General features: G+C 40.1%; 1 protein-coding gene across 1 annotated transcript in view; it reads right to left on the bottom strand.

Moving 5' to 3' along the window:
- Positions 1–3,275: 3,275 nt before the first annotated feature.
- LOC104161152 (FYVE, RhoGEF and PH domain-containing protein 5-like) overlaps positions 3,276–18,601 on the bottom strand; it is a gene marked incomplete at its 5' end in the record, with an annotated part of 36,428 nt that continues 21,102 nt past the window's right edge. Inside the window, 8 exons of the mRNA XM_009699483.1 lie at positions 3,276–3,312; positions 4,075–4,223; positions 6,026–6,154; positions 7,904–8,041; positions 9,782–9,904; positions 10,982–11,119; positions 13,295–13,394; positions 17,552–17,631. Of these exons, the coding sequence (XP_009697785.1) occupies positions 3,276–3,312; positions 4,075–4,223; positions 6,026–6,154; positions 7,904–8,041; positions 9,782–9,904; positions 10,982–11,119; positions 13,295–13,394; positions 17,552–17,631 (894 nt within the window). The remainder of the gene's footprint in view (positions 3,313–4,074; positions 4,224–6,025; positions 6,155–7,903; positions 8,042–9,781; positions 9,905–10,981; positions 11,120–13,294; positions 13,395–17,551; positions 17,632–18,601) is intronic.

Raw genomic sequence — 18,601 nt, 5'->3', positions numbered from 1 at the left:
TCTCAGTGTTATCCCAACTGAAGGATCTCACTGTTTTTAATACATAGAAGTTCATATGTTATGTTCCAAGTAAGTTGTGAAGTTAGACTAGTGTTTTAAGTGTAGCATGTAGGAGGTTCAGAAAGTGACAATGGAATACCTTTTCCCCTTGCTGAGCATTGGCGCTTTTTTTATCTTCACAAGCAGTGATAGTCACTGAACGTGGTTACATCCAAAGTAGTCTTTATTGCTTTTGTACCAAAGTAGCAGGCAAAAAACAGGAAAAGCCTGGTCGGTATTCATAGCTGTATGTTTTTCGTCAATTGTAAAAGTAACACAGAATCGGCTCAGGAAGGGTAGTAGTCCCAGGGTTAGACCAGCAGTGCTTGTGTAGATGGCATGGTATCTTGTCATGTTTGAGTACTCTCCAACTCTGAACGACTTGTACTTTGATTTGGAAAAATAATTTAACAACTGTTGAAAACCCCAGATTTTAACTAGGCATATACTGTAAGATAGATCTAAATATTAGTTGCAGATAATGGCTAATAATTTTAATGCTTTTCAAGAAGTAGCAAAATAAGCAGAAAACCACTGAAACAACAAATGACGTCAGCTTGCACCTCAGGTGTTGACTGAGTAGCTAGTACATTGTGACTTATTACTGAATATTTTTTTTAAAACATTTGTGAAGGTGTGGAGCAAAATCTTTGTTTTGAAGGAGTAATACTAGCTACAAGTTAGAAGGAAAGAGCTGTTTGTAAGTAAATAGCATATAGTAAACTGAATATCTATATACCTCTATTCTAAGATGTTAAAATTTTCTAAAAGGGGATTACTGAATTAACTCTGAAATGAAGGTAATTTCTGTCTCTGGTGCTTAGCTTTGCTCAAATTAGATTAATAGTTGGACTGAAATTGTGAGGACGCTTTCATTTTCTTTCTCTTTCTTTGTGCTGTATTGAGACCACTTATATCTGTAACTGAAGTAGAGTTGAGTGGTAGGCGGGCTTTACAGGAGGTAAATGCAGTGTGGACTGAAACACTTCACAGCAATTAGGTCTAAATTAGGCCTCCACTACCATCTTCTGATTCGATGCTCTTAGTTTGTCAGAGAATTGGTTAACAGGTAAGTGTATGTTAAAAATAACTGGAACTGCAAAGCTGAAATTAAAGAAGGTAAGAATAATGTAAAGGAAAAGCCTGTACAACTGCAGTCATGTTTTGCTCTTTTATTTTTCCGCATTACTGAAAACAATGTTTAATAGCACTGTATGGTATTTTTTACAACAAAATATTTTCATGTATTCATTTCCTGCTTATAACTGAAAACTTCATACAACAGTTGCTAAATGTCAGCACCTAAATCTTCATAATACTGTTGTTCTGTAGTGCAGTTTTGTTTTGTTTGGGACCATGGTTAGAGAACTCACTCTGTATTCAACATTCTCTAATTTTTTTGCCAGTGCAAGATGTTTTTAAGGGGGGATAAACATTTACAGTGTATTGGTAGCAAGGCCATGGTTCTAACATGAAACAAAGAGTTAACATTGGTGTTCATTCATTAACTAAAGAATACAAAAGTTTTACTTTTCTCATACTTAGTTTCTGTTTGCATATGATAATCTATGCTTTATGAAACTATCACTCAGATGTATCAAAAAAACCCCAAACAAATATATTTTTATTTAGTGGTAGATGTGTATTTTTTTTTTTAGCTTGTTTTTCCAGGTGATAAATTGAACTATCTTTATCATTTGGATACATATTATAGACCTTTAAAAATATGGACAATTCTAAACAGTTTGTTAGGGTCAAAAATTCACATATCCATTAAGCTTCTTGAAGAAAGGAAAAAATAAAAGTAATAAAAAACACCCCCGATATATTTTAATGTAAGTAAATGCTTGAACATGTTTTTTTTTTATACAAAGATATATTTTAATCATAAATGCCATTCTATTACTCAGTCAATATTATGACAAATATAGGACATGAAAACCATTTTATTGCAATGGTTGGAACACCACTTCTCAACTTTCTTTATAAAAAACCCCAACAAAACACAAAAACAACAAAAAAATCCCAACCCCCAAACGAAAAGAAAACAAAACAACGAACTCCAGAGATCTATATCCTCAGATGGTGTAAAGCAGCACAGCATCTTTGAAGTCATACAGACACCTGGCTGCTGAGAATGCAGCCCTGGAGATGTAGTGCACAACAGCAGTCTGATGTAAGATACATTTAGCCACGGGAGTTCTGAAGCACTCTGGCAGAGCAGGTTCAGACAAGTGCATTTCAGCCCACCAGCATATGTCAAATGGTGCGCTGGTTATATGGATTAAACTTTTGATGACATTTTTCATAACAAGAACAGCAGAAACAACAGGAGCTTTGATGATAGACTATTTAAATAGATGATAAAAATTTTAACACTACTAGGTAGACTAGTGTTAACTAAGAACTGTCTGTAGGTTTATAATAAATTAAAAATAACCTTTGGGTTTGAGTCTGATGCAGTATTTAGGGAAAAGTCATATAATTCAGCATCTGAATTTGTAGACCTACTGGAATGCATTTCGAAGTACTGCAGTGGTATGAAATTAAATCCTTTAACATAAATTATACAGTGATCTGTGTAAAATTATATACTGATAGTAAGTAATTATCCTGGATCATAGCAGTGAAGTGTTGGTAGACACTTGTTGAATGTGTTGTTCGTTCATTTTCTGTGGAAGCAATTCAGCATACTCGGGGCATAATTTCATGCTGGCACTTGTTAATGGATGAGTAATAAATCATGCCACAGAACTCCTTAGAAACATGGAAAAATGAAGCTGTAGTAAAAATTATAAAGTGCTTTAAATGAGCATTTGTTGTTTACTACATTGTTTCTCATGCCATGGTAGACATCAAAACCAACCCAATGAAATATGATAGTGCTCTAGAGTAAGTAAAACAGCCTGTTACTTACTGTAGTCAGTATTTCCATGTATTTTCTTGTCTTGATGTTAGACTTAGTTTACTGTGAGATCAGAGGAGAAGCTTATAGTACAGGTTGAACTTGCACAGACATAAAGATCACCATAAATATTCTCTTTTTTAAAGTTTCCATTTGCAAAAATGTGGATGTAAGAAGAAGGAAGCAAAAAGAGCAATCTGGAAACAGTTCATATCCAGTGTATGTAGCCAGTTTGCCTGAAATACACTGTTCAGTTTTTTAAGACAGAAGAGGGTTCCTTGAAATGTATAGAAATCTGAGAATTTATTCCAAGTCCATTGAGTGGTAGCTGCTATAATACGGATGCTTCTTCCATGGCTTCAATCCACCTAAAAAGGGCAGGGAAGAAGAAGTGGTACATATAAAATTATATGCATTTTAAGAACATATGTAGTTTAAGAAATATACGTATTTTAAGAATGTAAAGCCTGAAGAGAACTGTATTTCCCATCCCAGCTCTAATGAAGAACTATAGTTACATGATTAAAGAAGGGAACTGAGTACTAGGACTCTTGCGTTCTAGTACAATCTTTACCAGTAATTTATTGTAATATCTCAAAGATAGTACAAGCTCTGTCTTAGAATAGGAAAGATGAAATCACTGAAGTATGTTTAAAAGCAACAAAACCTCTCATAAACACTCATTTCCTTCCTGGTGTGTCTTGAGGTGCTTGCATTTTTATTACTAATTTCATGACTATTTTATTGTGTGGAAGCAGTAGCATTAGAATGGGAAATCTAATCTATTTGTTGATGAGGAAACTAAAAGATGGATAAATAGAAGACAGAAATCGGAGAAGTTTCTGTACAGTAATCACATTTGACAGACTTCTAGGTGTGACTCTTGAGACTCGGTCTCCTCTTTACCTATACGAGGGAGCAAATTCTCCTTCCTGAAGGAACTGAAAAACACCAGGTAGATTTTTAATGTCACCCAGGCCAGTCACATGCAATTGGGTTTAATCAACACTCTGAAAGCTGTTTGTTTCCTCTGTTACTGAGGAAGGCATTCTGAAGTGAAGGAGAGGGAAAAAGCCCTACATAAGCTTTTGGACCTGTGCACTGGGAAGTGTGGAAGTCTACCCTCGTACCTCTGTGCTGAATTGTTATCCTCTGCTCGGAAGCTATAAAAGAGAGTCTGCTTGTGGTAGAGGTGGAAAACTGTATCCGTACTTCCTTCCTCCTTTTCTGGGGCAATGGTGAAACCCAACAAGGGCAAACTTTCTGTGGCAACTTTGTCCTGAAAGCAAAAAAGAAGTGAACCAAAATTTAGAGAGAAGATTTGTAACAGTTTGAGAGCTTTTTCTGAAAATCAGATAATGATACAACCCCTCTCTGACAGGGCTGTTAAAAGCAGTAGTGTGAATCTTCTGCTGGACTGGTGGCTCTTACCTAAACAGGAGCAGTGACTGTGTACTGCACATATTTATCTAGTCCTAGTCCTGAACTCGAACACCACATCTGAAAGTCCAGTTCTTCATGATCTTCCACATGGCCATGAAGGTCAAATTAGCCATTACTTTAATGATTATCTTTGACATAATGGTCCAGGAGGCAAACTAGAGATTACTGAGAGCATGGGGCAGTACAGCAGCAGTTCTGAAAGCCTGGCAGTACAGCAGCAGTTCTGAAAGCCTGAGACCCACTTTCAGTTATGTTCCTTTCAACCATTTTTATTTGCTGAGTGCAAGTAGTAGTCTTTTTGGTACCTTGTCATTTCCTTTCATAGCACTAGCAACTTCTTTAGAAATCTGCACTGGCTCAAACAGAACACTTGCTTTCCAAAATGCTGCTTTGAAATTTCTGAGCTGGTAATGCAGTTAATTGTTAATTTACTCCTAAGAAACATCCATGAATTTTGCTTGCCAGACACTGATTTGTACAAATTAAAGAAAATAATAAGCATTAATCAAATTGCAGTTTAGCTGTTACTGATCGCTGCAGTTTTGGTTGCTGTATTTAGGCAATGTTTTCTATATGTGTATGTTGCCTTTGCTTCTGCTTTTAGAAGCTAAATTGCAGACTGGGAATACAAAGTGTAATTAGCCATCTGTTGCTTTTTCCCTGCTATTGTTGAACCGGAAAGGATCACTTTTAAGGTTAGCAGAGGTAAGGTAAATGTGTTGGATGCAGAATTTGATGCTAATAGTCTGAATTGCTTGCCAAATCATGAACTCTTTTGTGCCTCAATCTCCTCATCTGTTTAAATGCGATAATGTTGCTTCATGCAACCATCACAGTGGTGATGACAGTTTAAATGACTGATGTTTGTACAGTGTTCTGAAGGCTTAAAGTACCAAATATTGCTATTACGACAGTTCTTGCATTCTATGTCCTTTGTTCAGCAAAATGAATTTTTTATGCCTTTGCTTAGGAAATCTGTCAGTTATAACCAAACTTTATATCACACTTAGTTCAAGTTTATTTGTATTGCAGCTGTTCACAAAGGAGAAGAAATTAAAATAAGAAAAGGGACTGGGAAGAGACAAAATACATAAAAATGATCTAGTTGATGTCTAACATCCTTGGCTGTAAGGAGTAGCTTACAGGCCAATACCCAAGGCATTATTCTCACCTCTGCAGACTGCCTCCTGTCTTTTCCTGTTGGTACTAGTAGAACGAATATGTCCTATTTATACTTCCAAAACTAAAAGATTCTCCTCCTCACCACAAATGGATCATAGCACCATCTATCAGCAGTTACCAAGTGCACCAGAGAACACCTGAGGACCTTGAAGTCTTTAGGTGTAAATGTGTAGACTAAGGTTCACGGTGGCTGACAGTTTATAATAGTGTGAATAGCAGGAAGTCAAATAGTGAAGGGTAGCTTGTGAAGAGGGCTGCTGAGGTCCCGCTGGGGCTGTGGCTGGGCCCCTCGGCTAAGGACAGCTCCATGGGAATTCAGTCTGTTACAACCAGGTCTCAGAAGGCAGGTGGTTGTGAGAACTGCCATTTATACCTTTCACATTTACTTGGGCTGCCTGTAGGGAGTAAAGAAGGGAACTCAGATAGGAAACTATTTCATGTCAGATTGCACAGTACCTCGTTTGCTATGTAGGTGTAGAGGACTTTGCCTTTGATAACGAACCAGCGTTTCTTCCAGTGTCTTTTGCCTCTCTTACATCTGCTGAGGTAACCACTGATGGTAGCTCCCTCTCCTGAGGCCGCCACCTGGAGCAGGGTAGGAGAAATCAGGATTTGTAACAGCAAAGGCTTTTCCCTTCCTGATTATGCAAGTTCGCATCACACCAGACAACCAGGTCTATGTCTGTGAAACCGTAAGTAGACCATTAAAAATATTGAGACAGAAAAAAATCTAAGCATGGTATTATGGTTCTTTTTAACTGTTTGAAGATTTCTGGTTAAACTTAGTTCTCAGTAACTCTGATGGAAAATATGCAGTTGAGTTATTATTCAGGTCAGCAAGTTTACAGTTGTATTCTGAGAGGCTGAACTTATCCCTTTGCCCTGGTCTGGTTTTTTGCTATATTAAAAGTATATGCTTCCAAAAGGTAATTACAGTCTTGTGGCTGAACACTTTTAAGATGTCAGTATATTTAGGACTTTGCAATGGTTTTATATCAACTTATGTTAATCACTTGACTATGACTTGGTTTCATCTGAAAAACAATATTTCTGAGAAGAGTTACACCTCTCGCAGAAGTATTTTGAAATCTAAGTGCTTAATGTTCTTAAAGATCCAGATTTTGAGTAGATAGAACTATACATAGACACACAATGCAGTGTACGTTATTAGTTACAGTAGTAAACTGCCATAGTATTGGATTTAGAAACAAAGGGCAGAGATTCAAAACCAGCTTTTGTAGCACTGACAGAAGAGAAGACTCAGCAGTAATAGATCAGTGTTTTGCAGCAGAACAGAAATGTTCCAGCACCTGGGTAAAGCAAATTAGAAAAAGTTATGGAGCAATGCTATTGTGAGACAGTTCTTATTAATAAACATGTGCTGCCTCCTTGTGGATAGAAAGGCAATGCTTTTTTCCTAATGGGGCTGAAATTTTGCCTGCTAATTCTTTCAGTATTCAATTTGTGTGTTTGTATTACATGCTTGTATCTTTGGCTCAGTTTCACCTCAGCACAAACCAACCTCAAGAAATTCCAGTGTCTCGACCGTACAATGAGTTCAGCAAGATGTTTGCACCCTATTCTCTTTAATGTAATGATAAATACCTGCTGATTTCAGTGAAATGGCAGTACCTTACTGTGCTTGAATTCAGTGGGCAACTTAGCTACCTAGACTGCATCAACATGATTGCACCTTGTTCTGGGAAAGAAAACTAACATAGCTGGAGAAATCCTGGCCCTACTGAACTTGGTGGGAATTTAATTTGTTTACATTGGTGGGATTCAAGATTTTACCCATTTGCTTTGAAATAGTTTGGTTTGAGCTGGAGGGAAAGTGCCTGATTAAACGTGTATGGTCCTCCATTGATTGCCAAGGACTAGAGTCTATTCCCTAAGTAAGCAGTATTTTATTTCTCTTGAAATCAAAGTAAGATATTATAAGTAAGGGTCTTGTCAAAAAAGGTAACTAGTCAACAGTATATCATGCTCTGTTGATACTTGTCATTGACTGTGATCTGCCTTGTTGTATTCTCTAGTACCTTGAAGTCATCTTGGTTTTCTAAAGACTTCACAGGCTGATGAGCAAATTAAAGTACACTGCTCTAATCGGGTTTCTCAGTGGGTTCAAGAAACTTCTGTGCTATCTTCAGGGTTCAGAGTATTTTGTATTTTAAACACTATTGTGAAAAACAGAAAAAAATAATTGCGCGATGAAAGTAGACCAGGGCATGGGCTGAGCTCACTGCACACAGAATAAATTATAAACCTAGCTGCTGAAGTATGGGCGCATGGTTCTCTACAGTTCCTTGCCTTTCTTAGGCAGCTTGGTCCTACCTCCATAAGAGCTGAAGGGATCTTCTTCTGTTTCTTAAAAGATGAATAATGAATATTGTGGAAGACAGAGGAGAAGGCACTGCTTGAACACCTGGATGAAGTTGGAGGGAAGCTCAAACTTAGTGGCCGCTCTGCAAGATTAAGAAAATTCAGAAAGGGAAGGGGGACATGGATGAATCTGTGCATATCAGACTAGGGGTAAGAGACACAAAATACACTAATGCAAATGATGAAGGAAAACACAATGCCTCCTCCATAGCCTCCATAGGTTTTTATTTTACCTTTTCTTTCAGATCACCCCTTTAAGTCTGATTAGATGGGTGGATTTCATAGTACCCTAGGTTAATGGTAATAACCTACAGCTACTTGAAAGAAGTTTACAAGAAAGCTGACAAAGCACAAAACACAGCTTGTTTTCTTCTAATTTAAAATCAGCATTAAGCAAATGGCTTTTCCATCTATCCCTTCTATGTTCTGTTACACCTTTGCAGGATAGATTCACTAATGGGACATTCTTCCTGTATGAACCATTCTCTGAGTTCTGCATGGGAGAGAGTTATTCTGTCTCTGTCAATTTCCATTAACCCTACTTGTCTGAGTTCATATCTTCGTGATCTCACTTCTGGCAATAACACATTATCTGGAAGCTCTTAGTAAAGCACAGCATTATTTTAGCACAAATCTGAGTTACCACTTTTTGGTCACACAGTGGCTGGGGGATGCTTTTTTGGCTGTTCATGTGTTTGGTTGGCTAGTGTGAATTTCTTTAATCAAGATGGAAAAACTGAACTTTGTCTGTCCCCACCTTTTTATCCTTGACAATGTAATGTGCCTACTTTTAGAGATTGTCTACATGAATAGTTGTGCAAGAGCAGTATTTCCTGTTCATTCTCTGTTCATATATATGTAAGCCCTGCCCCGCCTTTTATCTTTGATTTAGATGTCTATTTAAATCAGAAAAGTGACTTGTATAGTAGGACAATAATACAGAGTTCTAGTTAGGCAGTAGCTCTTCTGCTTTGAATTCATACTTTCATCTGTAACCAGATTAACTCCCCATGCAGAAAAGCTCTTAGTGACTCTGCATTTTACCCCCGCGTTTCTTCTTGTAAAAGCTACAACGTGGATGAGGACAGTGAGGAACTGTAAAGCCATTGTTTTACTTTAATGTATAATTCATTAGAAATGACAGTGAAGAGCTATCACCTATAGTTACATCACAGAATAGAATAGTTCAGTTAGAAGGAACCTACAACAATCATCTAGTCCAACTGCCTGACCAATTCAGGGCTGCCTGAAAGTTAAAGCATGTTATTAAGAGCATTGTCCAAATGCCTATTAAACACTGACAGGCTTGGGGCATCGACCACCTCTCTAGAAAGCCTGTTCCAGTGTTTGACCAACCTCTGGGTAAAGAAATGTTTCCTCATGTCAAGTCAGAACCTCCCCTGACGAAGCTTTGAACCATTCCCACGTGGCCTGTCCCTGGATCCCAGGAGCAGAGCTCAGCATCTCCCTTTCCACTTCCCCTCCTCAGGAAGCTGCAGAGAGCAGTGAGGTCACCCCTTAGCCTCCTTTTCTCCAAACTAGACAAACCCCATGTCCTCAGCCGCTCCTCATAGGACATAGTTTTTATCGTTACTCTGGTTTATCAAAAGGCCAGGGGAGAAGGCCTCAGAAGACCTGGCTTGCTAAAACAGTTTTAGCTGCCATACAGCCTGGTGCTCCTGGGATTTCAATACACATGCCTTGTGCTTGAAATGAGAAATCCTCTTTAACAGAACACAATATGGTAGGCAGATCCTAAAGCTCCCCATTATACAGGCAGGAATAAAGCCTCCCCGTTATACAGGCAGGATATGGTTTTGTCAGTTTTGCCAAGAATGGAGGAATCTTACCTCTTTTCTTAAGTTCCACATAGCAGCTATCACAGACTTTAGCTGCTTGATCTTTGAGGTACTTCATAGGGTACTTGTTTCTTGAACAGTTTCGACATACAATCTGTTCCAGAAAGGAGAGATGTACATAAATATAATTTAAATTTCTATATCTACACATGTGAAACAAATCCTCAGAGCTGGTTGGGAGAGGAAGACGGATAGTGGACTAGATATGACTATCCTAAAACTGTGGCAGTCAGGTTAAGTCTACTGACTGAAATGTGATTGCTGTAGATTTACACTGTTGTAACAGAATTGATCACTGTATTTGGTTGCACGCCATTGCTGTGCCCATCTCCCCAGGAACTTAAACCTTTCCTACTAGTGAATCACAGAAAGACCACTTTAATATTACTTCTGTTCTCATAGCTTTGTTAGTAACGTTGTTTTCTTAAGCGAGTTTGTGTGTTCCTGCTATACCTGTGTAGGTACAGACTGATTGTGGAATCAGAAAAAAGGTTAAATAAATGCTTTTTCATAATAGCAAAGTTTATTGGTAGTTTGGTCCAAAAAAAATACCACTGAGGCTAAAAGACAGCCATGGTTTAAAACAGGACCGCAGGTTTATATGTATAAACAAACCACTAGAGTCAGTGATAGAATGGACAAAACCAAGAAAGCTTATAGATCCCCTTGGCTCTAGGGCAAAAGGCAGCAGCTCTTCGATGGAGCACAGAGGAAACTTTCCCCTTGGTCACTGACCAAAAACATGCTCTACTGCTGAGTTTCTTCAGTTTTCTTGGACGATGATTTTTAACAGCTGTTACTAGGGCCAGGACATGGACTAGATGTGGTATGCTCTGGTCCAGAACAGGGCCTGTATTTTTAGCGTATCTTTTAGTGTATTGCTTCGTTGTCTCTAGAGCTAGCTGTATATCAGATATAATGGTTGGACTCAGCACCAATTATCCTGTAAGCCTTCAACTACTATCCTTTGGGAATTAACTTGACCCTTACTGTTGTTCCTACTAGAGTCATTAGAAACCTAATTACCTAATTTAGCAAAGCACTAACAGATTCTGCGAGAAGTCTAGTTCTGGTCTTGATGTTGCTACGAGTTTGTAGAAGTTACAGCAGTAGCAGCCAGTGTCCTAGAGACATGAATAAAGCCTCCCTGAGAAGTTTGTATAGCTCTTACCTTCCCACAGGCATGGCAATGATGTCTCCTCAAAGTGAGGGTAAAGTCACAGCCGCAGTTCATGCACATCATGACATGGGACACAGGTACCAAAGTAGGAGGCCTCTCACCCAGGGGTATTCCAAGCCTTTCCCTTAGCTTAAAATCAAACAAGAAGAAATTAAGAAGCATCCACACTTCCAAAGTCACTCAGTCAGCCCTGCTCCATCACATATAATTCCCCTCTCATTTCAGTCTGCCTTCACCTGCTAAGATCCCCAAATTTTCTAATTCCTAATGCACCTTGTAAGTGAGATACAGCTGCTTCAGGACTGAAAGACTATGCCCAGTCAGTGCATGGTGCTGTTAAAACCAGAGTCACAACAGGTAACAGTCCATGTAGATCTGTTATTGGTCAGGCACTGACACTCTTCTGCATCAGACAAGGGTCTGATTCATTGCATATGTGAATTGCAGGTAAGAGCATGAGTTAAAGCCATCATTTTATGGACAGTTTTTGAAATAAAAAGCTCTATAGCTTTCATTCGAAAAAGGCCTGAGCTCTTTATGTCATTATACCTTGGGATAGTTCTATGATCAGGGAAGAGAGAGTACAGAAAACAGTAAAACCAAAAATTAATGTACCCCCACACAATCCAAATCTGATCCACGCTTTCCATGGCTGATCTGAATATATGTAAGCAGCTTTAGAAAATGTATTCACTGTTTCTATTTCTTGGAATGTGCAACATTGCAGTAATATACAGGTGCCTTTACTCCAAGCCCAGAGCGCCATGGCCAATGTGGAACTGAACCCAATCTAATAAGTGGTGCTGAGAAGCTGTGTTACTTCAGGTTTGTCACCAAAGTATGATGGGTACCCCACCATCAGTTCACAGCAGCTTAGTGTTTGGCACAAGTAGCGCAAGCTCTTGTGCTTTTGAAGGACTGTTTGTTAGGAGGGTTTCCTATGAGGAAATTAGACTTCTGCAGACAAATATGATTTAAACAGAAAAATAGAGTTCCTTGAAATTTCTCCTTGTGCATACTCAGGTTTACATCAGAGGCAGAGATGCAAAAGAAATTATTTTTTCATTTGTTGAAAAAGGATTTGGTTTAGGTTGCTACACTAACTAATTTCTAATTTTTTCCTGTTAAATATTTGAAAGTAGATTAGCTTCAGGCCAGAAGGAAAATCCTGTTTGTTTTTTGAATTAATTTTTTACTTTCTGAAGTCTTCAAGAATTAAATCACAGAATCACAGAATGCTTGAGGTTGAAAGGGACCTCTGAAGGGCATCTGGTCCAAATCCCCTGCTCAGGCAGGGCCACCTAGAGCCAGCTGGCCAGGACAGTATCCAGGTGACTTTTGCATATCTCCAAGGAGGGAGACTCCACAACCTCGCTGGGCAACCTGTGCCAGTGCTCGGTCACCCTCAGAGTGAAAAAGTGTTTCCTGGTGCTTGAGGGAACCTCCTGTGTTTCAGTTTGTGCCCACTGCCTCTAGGCCAGTCACTGGGCACCACTGAGAAGAGCCTGGCTCCATCTTCTTTGTACCCTCCCTTCAGGTATTGATACACACGGATGAGATCGCCCCTGAGCCTTCCCTTCTCCAGGCTGGACAGTCCCAGCTCTCTCAGCCTGTCCTCACAGGAGAGATGGTCCAGTCCCTTCATCATCTTCATGGCCCTTTGTTGGACTCTCTCCAGTACGTCCATGTCTCTCTTGTACTGGGGAGCCCAGCACTGGACCCAGCGCTCCAGGTGTGGCGTCACCAGCACACTTTTTTCCCCCAGTTAGTCTTATCTAGTAAAACTGAGGTTCTACATAACCTAAAATAGTGTTTTTCCTTTTTGTCAGATGTATTCTTTGCCTTCTTAACTGGGCGTAGTACAACTGAAATTAATAAGATAATAATATACATCATTGTGCTGGTACAATTAGAATATTGCTGGTGGGGTTTGCACTGCCAGTGACTTTATTGCATGTATGATATTAGTGTAACTAACGGGTAGATTTGTTTTCTTAAAACCTATGAAGTTTCTAGGTATTTTTAGTTTATCCAAAATAGTTACCTTTTAGGACAAAATAGTCTTCCTCCAGAAGAATTCCCATTTAAGCAAAGACCACAGAGTATAGAGCGTGATTAACATTTCAGAGGTGGCCCATGAGCTGTGACAAGCTTCATTGTTTAAGCTTGGCATAGTGGTTTAAATGAAAGTAGTAAGAAGGTCTTGCCCCTAGGAACTCTGCATTTTATAACCATCCTCCTTTCTCTCTTTCTCTCCCTTCCCCCTTCCTCTTTCAAGCATTGAAAGACTTGGCCTCCTTTTACCTCCACGCTGCTGTGGAAAGTGGAAGTGTTGTGAGCTTTGTAGTCATCTGGGATGTGTCTGCTGATGCAGCTGTACCAGTCATCCCTTTCCGAACAAGAGCTGTGGAATGAAATATAGCAGAGCAGTCAATGCCATGCACAGCAGGGAGTGAAACAACCTGTTTCGGGATCAGAGGAGAAAACCTTCACTTTATGAATGTTTGCTTTTCCCCACTACTGCATTGAACTGGTAAATTTCTGACCATGAACAAAATTGACTGTTGGACATATTCAGCGGGATGATTAGCGTAGATCCACGGTTAGGACTGTGACTGAGAAGGAACTAAACGCTCAGAAAATTTTTCAAAGTAATCTCTGATTTTGCTATAAGCCGCTCAATCCTAGATCACATAGGACAATATGAAATGTTTCTTTTTGTCATGTCTGCCCTAGGTTTTAGGCACTCTAGTGCACGTAGGGTTGGCATGGGTTGCTCAAAGTGTGTTTATGCTTATCTCTACAGTGGGTTGCTTAGATGATCTGCATGTTGGGAAATCTCTAAGTCTGTCACCCACGGTAGAGATGTGAATGCTTTCATTTTCCTCTAGTTCCACCACAGACAATCTCCAGCCTCCTGGCAAAAGGCCAGGACAGCAATTTGGGAAGGCAGTTCTGCATTCCCTCTACTTGCACTTATGCATGGAGGCCAGTAGTTCTCCAGACTGGCCCCTAGATGCCCCCTTCGCACAAGGCAAAACAGTGAGCACTTTGCGCTTCTCTGCCAGTCCAACTATCCCACAAAAGCGGCAGGGCTGATACAGTGCCTGTTGCTGCCCGGATGCATTCGCTCTGTTACAGCCATAAGCTGTGCTGCCTCCGCTAGATGGTTCTCCTGCTGTGACTGCAAACCGTGGGCTTCCTGTCCATCTGAAACTGTGCACAGCTCTAGCTGTTTCCAGCATCAGTTACAGGAGGGAATGCGACTCAGCGTGGTCTCCCCTTCCCAAGTCATATCAGCCACTCGTGTTAAAGCCACCCACTAGACTTTGTTGTAAAAATTAGCAAAGACATCATTGCCAGCTGCTGTTCAGCTGTGATTTCCTCACACTGTCCTCATGAAGGCCACCAAACAAGACATCTGAGACCAATTTGTCTTTTGTGGTCTGAAAAAGGGCACAAAAAGAGAGGAAATGCCAGATTTTATCAATGATCTCTGACTTAGCATCCCTCTGCACTGTGAGCATAAGCCCTTGCCTGAAAAACGCCAGCCTCTAAAATTCAACAAACTTGGAGCAGAAATTGGAGCAGAAACTCTGAGCCAGTGTATCTACTGCATATAGGCTAACCTCTGCAAGCCAAGGGGCTGTGTTACAGATCATCTCTGGCAAGAGTTGCACTACTAGTCAGTCCTTAGTACTGCCAAAAGTCCTGTGAAATTACACTTTCTAAGAAATCTGAAGATGTCTCTATCTTCCGGACAAATCATAGAATCATAGAATCATTATGGTTGGAAGAGACCTCAAAGATCATCAGGTCCAATCATGTTCACAGCCTGCAAAGAAGTCCTGGCTTCAATCTTTCTCTTGCTAATTCTTTCTTGGACATTGTCTTGACTTGAGAATTAAGACATGATTTAAAAAAACAAAGGAAATCATGGCCCATATAGTGATGTAAATTGAAAGCCACTTTGGGAAAGACAGATAAGAGGGACAATCTGTTATTAAAAGCCTGATATCTAACTGACCCCTTTAACCTCTTCTCCACTCCATTAAACATCTCTAGGCAGTAATCACAGGTTATTAGTGTCTAAATGTGGGAATAACACCTGTCTGCTGAGTAAGATAAATTATGCCAATTGGCACTGGCCTATTCTTAATTAGCTATTTCATTGGTTGCATGAAGGCTCAGAGGAATTTTTGCTGAACCTCTGAGACTCAGAGAAGCTCAGACCTTGATTCACTATTGCCACATTTAGTCCTTGTGTGATTTTTGGGCTGCACCTTTTGTGCTGAGCTATTAGCCATCCATGTCGGCTCATATATTCTTCCTTAAGCAAATAGAAAGAGGGTTAAATTGTCACTGCAGTCTCCTGAACAGCAGGGGACATCCATGGAACACAGAAACTGGACTGGGATGGAAAGGGATTTTGTTGCAGTGCTATCACTGTCACTCTGAATTAGCCTTTTAGGGAAGTAACACTGACTGCGTTCTCCCAGTGCTCCGGTATTTTACAGGGACACGACATGGTTACCCCTGTGTCCAAGAAGAACACTTTTGAAATGTAAAGAAAGGTATAAGAGCAGTATGAGCCCTCTCCATAAAGGCTCTGTGCTCAGATCTGTTACCAGCTCACTGTAAGCCAGTAACATGGCTCTTCTGGTGAGTGAGCCATTTTCAGACGGAGATGTAAAGACTTGACAGTGCCATCTGCTCTCATAGCCACGCTGACTTCTGAGCCTTGGTCATCCTCATTCTGTTGCGTTTAGTCCCTGGCACTCGTGCCGTATTTCCTCAATGCCTTCACCTTGTCTCATAAAAGTGTAAAGGCATTGAGTTTTGGGTTGTGATTGTTAACAGCTAGCCTTCAGTGCAGACTTGCAGCACCTCGGTGTGAGCGGTGAAAGATACAGTCTTTAGGGACACTTGAAGCCTTCTGGTACTTTTCTGTCTTTGGTGCTCTTTTTGGTGAATGTAGCAGGCCAAGGATGTTGTGCAGTGGGATTAGGAGAGCATGCTGTCCCACCAGTGTCTCATCAGCTCTGCCAGCCATTACAGAAAGGGAGAGGAAAAAATGTTCTTGGGTGACTTATGGCAGATCAATCCCAGAAGGAACAGCACAAGGAAGGGAAAGGGGCTTTATCCGAGTGCTCTGATAAGAGTCAGTCTCCATCTCGCTGTTATCAGAAGGGCAACCTTAGTCTCAGGCCCTGGTTCTATCTACTACCAAAGAAACACAACTCGCAGTGGCCTTACATACTTTGTTAAGGCAAAATAAGCACAGACTTGATATGAGTACGAAAGGCAAAGGAACAACATAACAATGCAAGCAGAACATCCCAAGCTTCTTGCTAGGGATGCCAACTTCAGTTGCCCTGAATAAAGGGGACGTGCAGCAGTTATTTCCTCTCTACAATACAGAAGGACTGTACACGTTCTGCTTTTGTAACACAGCAGGTCATTTAGAAATACTGTGTGTATATTTTGAGGGTTGTGATGAGTGTGCAGCTCTAAGAAAATCAGAGATATTTTCTCATTTGCTGGTTATAAAAGGAAATAAACAAAAAGGCTTTGACATTTATCTGAGCACTGCCCACAGGTGGCAAGTGCTCTGGGAAGGATGAGAGCTCCAAATTCGGATTCTGAAAAAGAAAGTGCCCTCTCTGTTTTTCTATTGCACTGTGTAATTTCGGGAAGTTTGCTGTGTTTCCAGCCAGGCTGTAGTTGCAAGACTGAGAGTGGGAAAGTCAGTACTTAAAAGCATTGAAGACCTTGTTATTTGGAAGACTATTTTAATACCACTGCTAGTGTGCTATGTCTTTTGTAGTAAACTACAGCTGAAAATCAAGCCAGCCACCTTTCTGCTGCAGCTCTAGGTAGATTTGTAGCATAATTTTGGGCTAGAAGCATGAAAAAATACAGTACACTGCTCTCTTCTGATCAGAAACTGGCCTACAATCTCTTTTTGGCATTAGCTTGTGATCCCAGGACAGAGATCCTGACTCCCGGTTGCAATCAGTACTAGCACTACACAAAATCATCAGTGAAATTCCCTTTATTAGAAAGACCCGTGAGGTTGCCAGTAAGGTTTAATTTTGGCTTTGTCATTTAAGCACTATTAAATGCTTTTATATCTATTGCATAGTATTACCTAATTACTATTTTCTCCCGCAGTTTTGCAACCCTAGTGGTATGAGGTAACAAGTGAACTTATGAAAGGGAGGTATAACTCTCAGTGTCACAGGCAAGAAGTGTGAAAGATACGATTCTTGGAACAGACTTTCTTCTGTTTCCTTTCTCTTTAAGATGCTATCAAGAGCTGACTTCTAATCTTTACTCAGTATTTGAGTTAAATTAGTTACAGTTTATGAGCTTTGCATTTATAATTAATATATTCATTGTGTAATCAAGCACTCAGCCATTGTCTGTCACAATAGCACAGACTGAAATCGAGTTAAAAAAGAATGAGACACCAGTTAAGTTTTTGGTATTGGTTAGACTAATCTAGAGATACAGCTCTAGAATGTAACACCATCTGCCATGGCTGTTTGGGGACAGTACCTTGCTGATAGGGTCAGGCAATATTCATCATATTCAATCTTCAGGATGTTTTGGGCTTTGTCTGTCACTGGGCGGCTGACCTAGAAGCAAATGCCATGAACATGAATGTGGACATGAGTTAAACTGTCTAAACCAGTACACCATACAAGTCTCAATGCATATGCATCTATGATGTCCCAGTCATCTTTTCATATTCCAATGCAAAGAGCTAGGCAGGTAGGGTTTTCTGTCTTTTGTATTGCTGGTGTAATGAGGAATGCTCTCTATTTCAATATGGTGGTGATGCTAAAGGAAAAAAATTGTTTCATCCAACTATAAAGGTAAGGATAAAGTATCATTCAGGGTTCAGTTTTAATATGATAAGCTTAGGCGATGTTTAATGTGACAAGTGTCAGAGCATTTTGGGCAAAAAGTTTTGGATATTCTTGGAATGAATTCTTCCTGACATGCAGACATTATACAGTGAAGCACTTCAGTGAATGCCTGAATGCTTGAAGGCTCTTTCTTTAAGAGCAAAAAAAACCCCTGAAAAGCTACAGCTTAGCTAAACCCCTTTCTCTGCCATGTAGTGTATTAGTTGCCTACTAATAGCAACAGTCACTTAGGAGAACATAGCTTCATGGTACTGATATGTTGTTATTAACAAGCATCTATTATGCCAGTGACTCCGTGTTTCAAATGTACCCCAACAAGTACCTGCTCTGCAACTCCTTTTCACTTAATGGCAGAGTGTTTTGGCGATTCCTACCCCAGCTGGGTTTTAGACTATCAGGTCTCTAGGGTGATCAGCCTCCCACCTTTTCATAACACTCCAACCCACCTGTGTCATTCTGCTGGAATTAATGATTGTAATTCTCATCCTGCATGTTTCCTAGATCCCCAGACTCCTGACTTGACACCTGAAGTTCTCTTTCACATAAATACAACTTGGCATATTAGCTATAGAACAGTGATGAAGGTTCTTGGCGGGAGGTATGTAATGGATGGCTAGGTAAGAAGCAAAGACCCCTCCAGTCCAATATCTCCTGTTGCACAGATACTGGTGCCAAG

Source organism: Cariama cristata, unplaced genomic scaffold (assembly GCF_000690535.1).
Source record: "Cariama cristata isolate BGI_N322 unplaced genomic scaffold, ASM69053v1 scaffold8114, whole genome shotgun sequence".
Classification (NCBI taxonomy): domain Eukaryota; kingdom Metazoa; phylum Chordata; class Aves; order Cariamiformes; family Cariamidae; genus Cariama; species Cariama cristata.
Note: the sequence above shows the minus strand (reverse complement) of the source record. Positions and strands in the feature narration are given on the sequence as shown.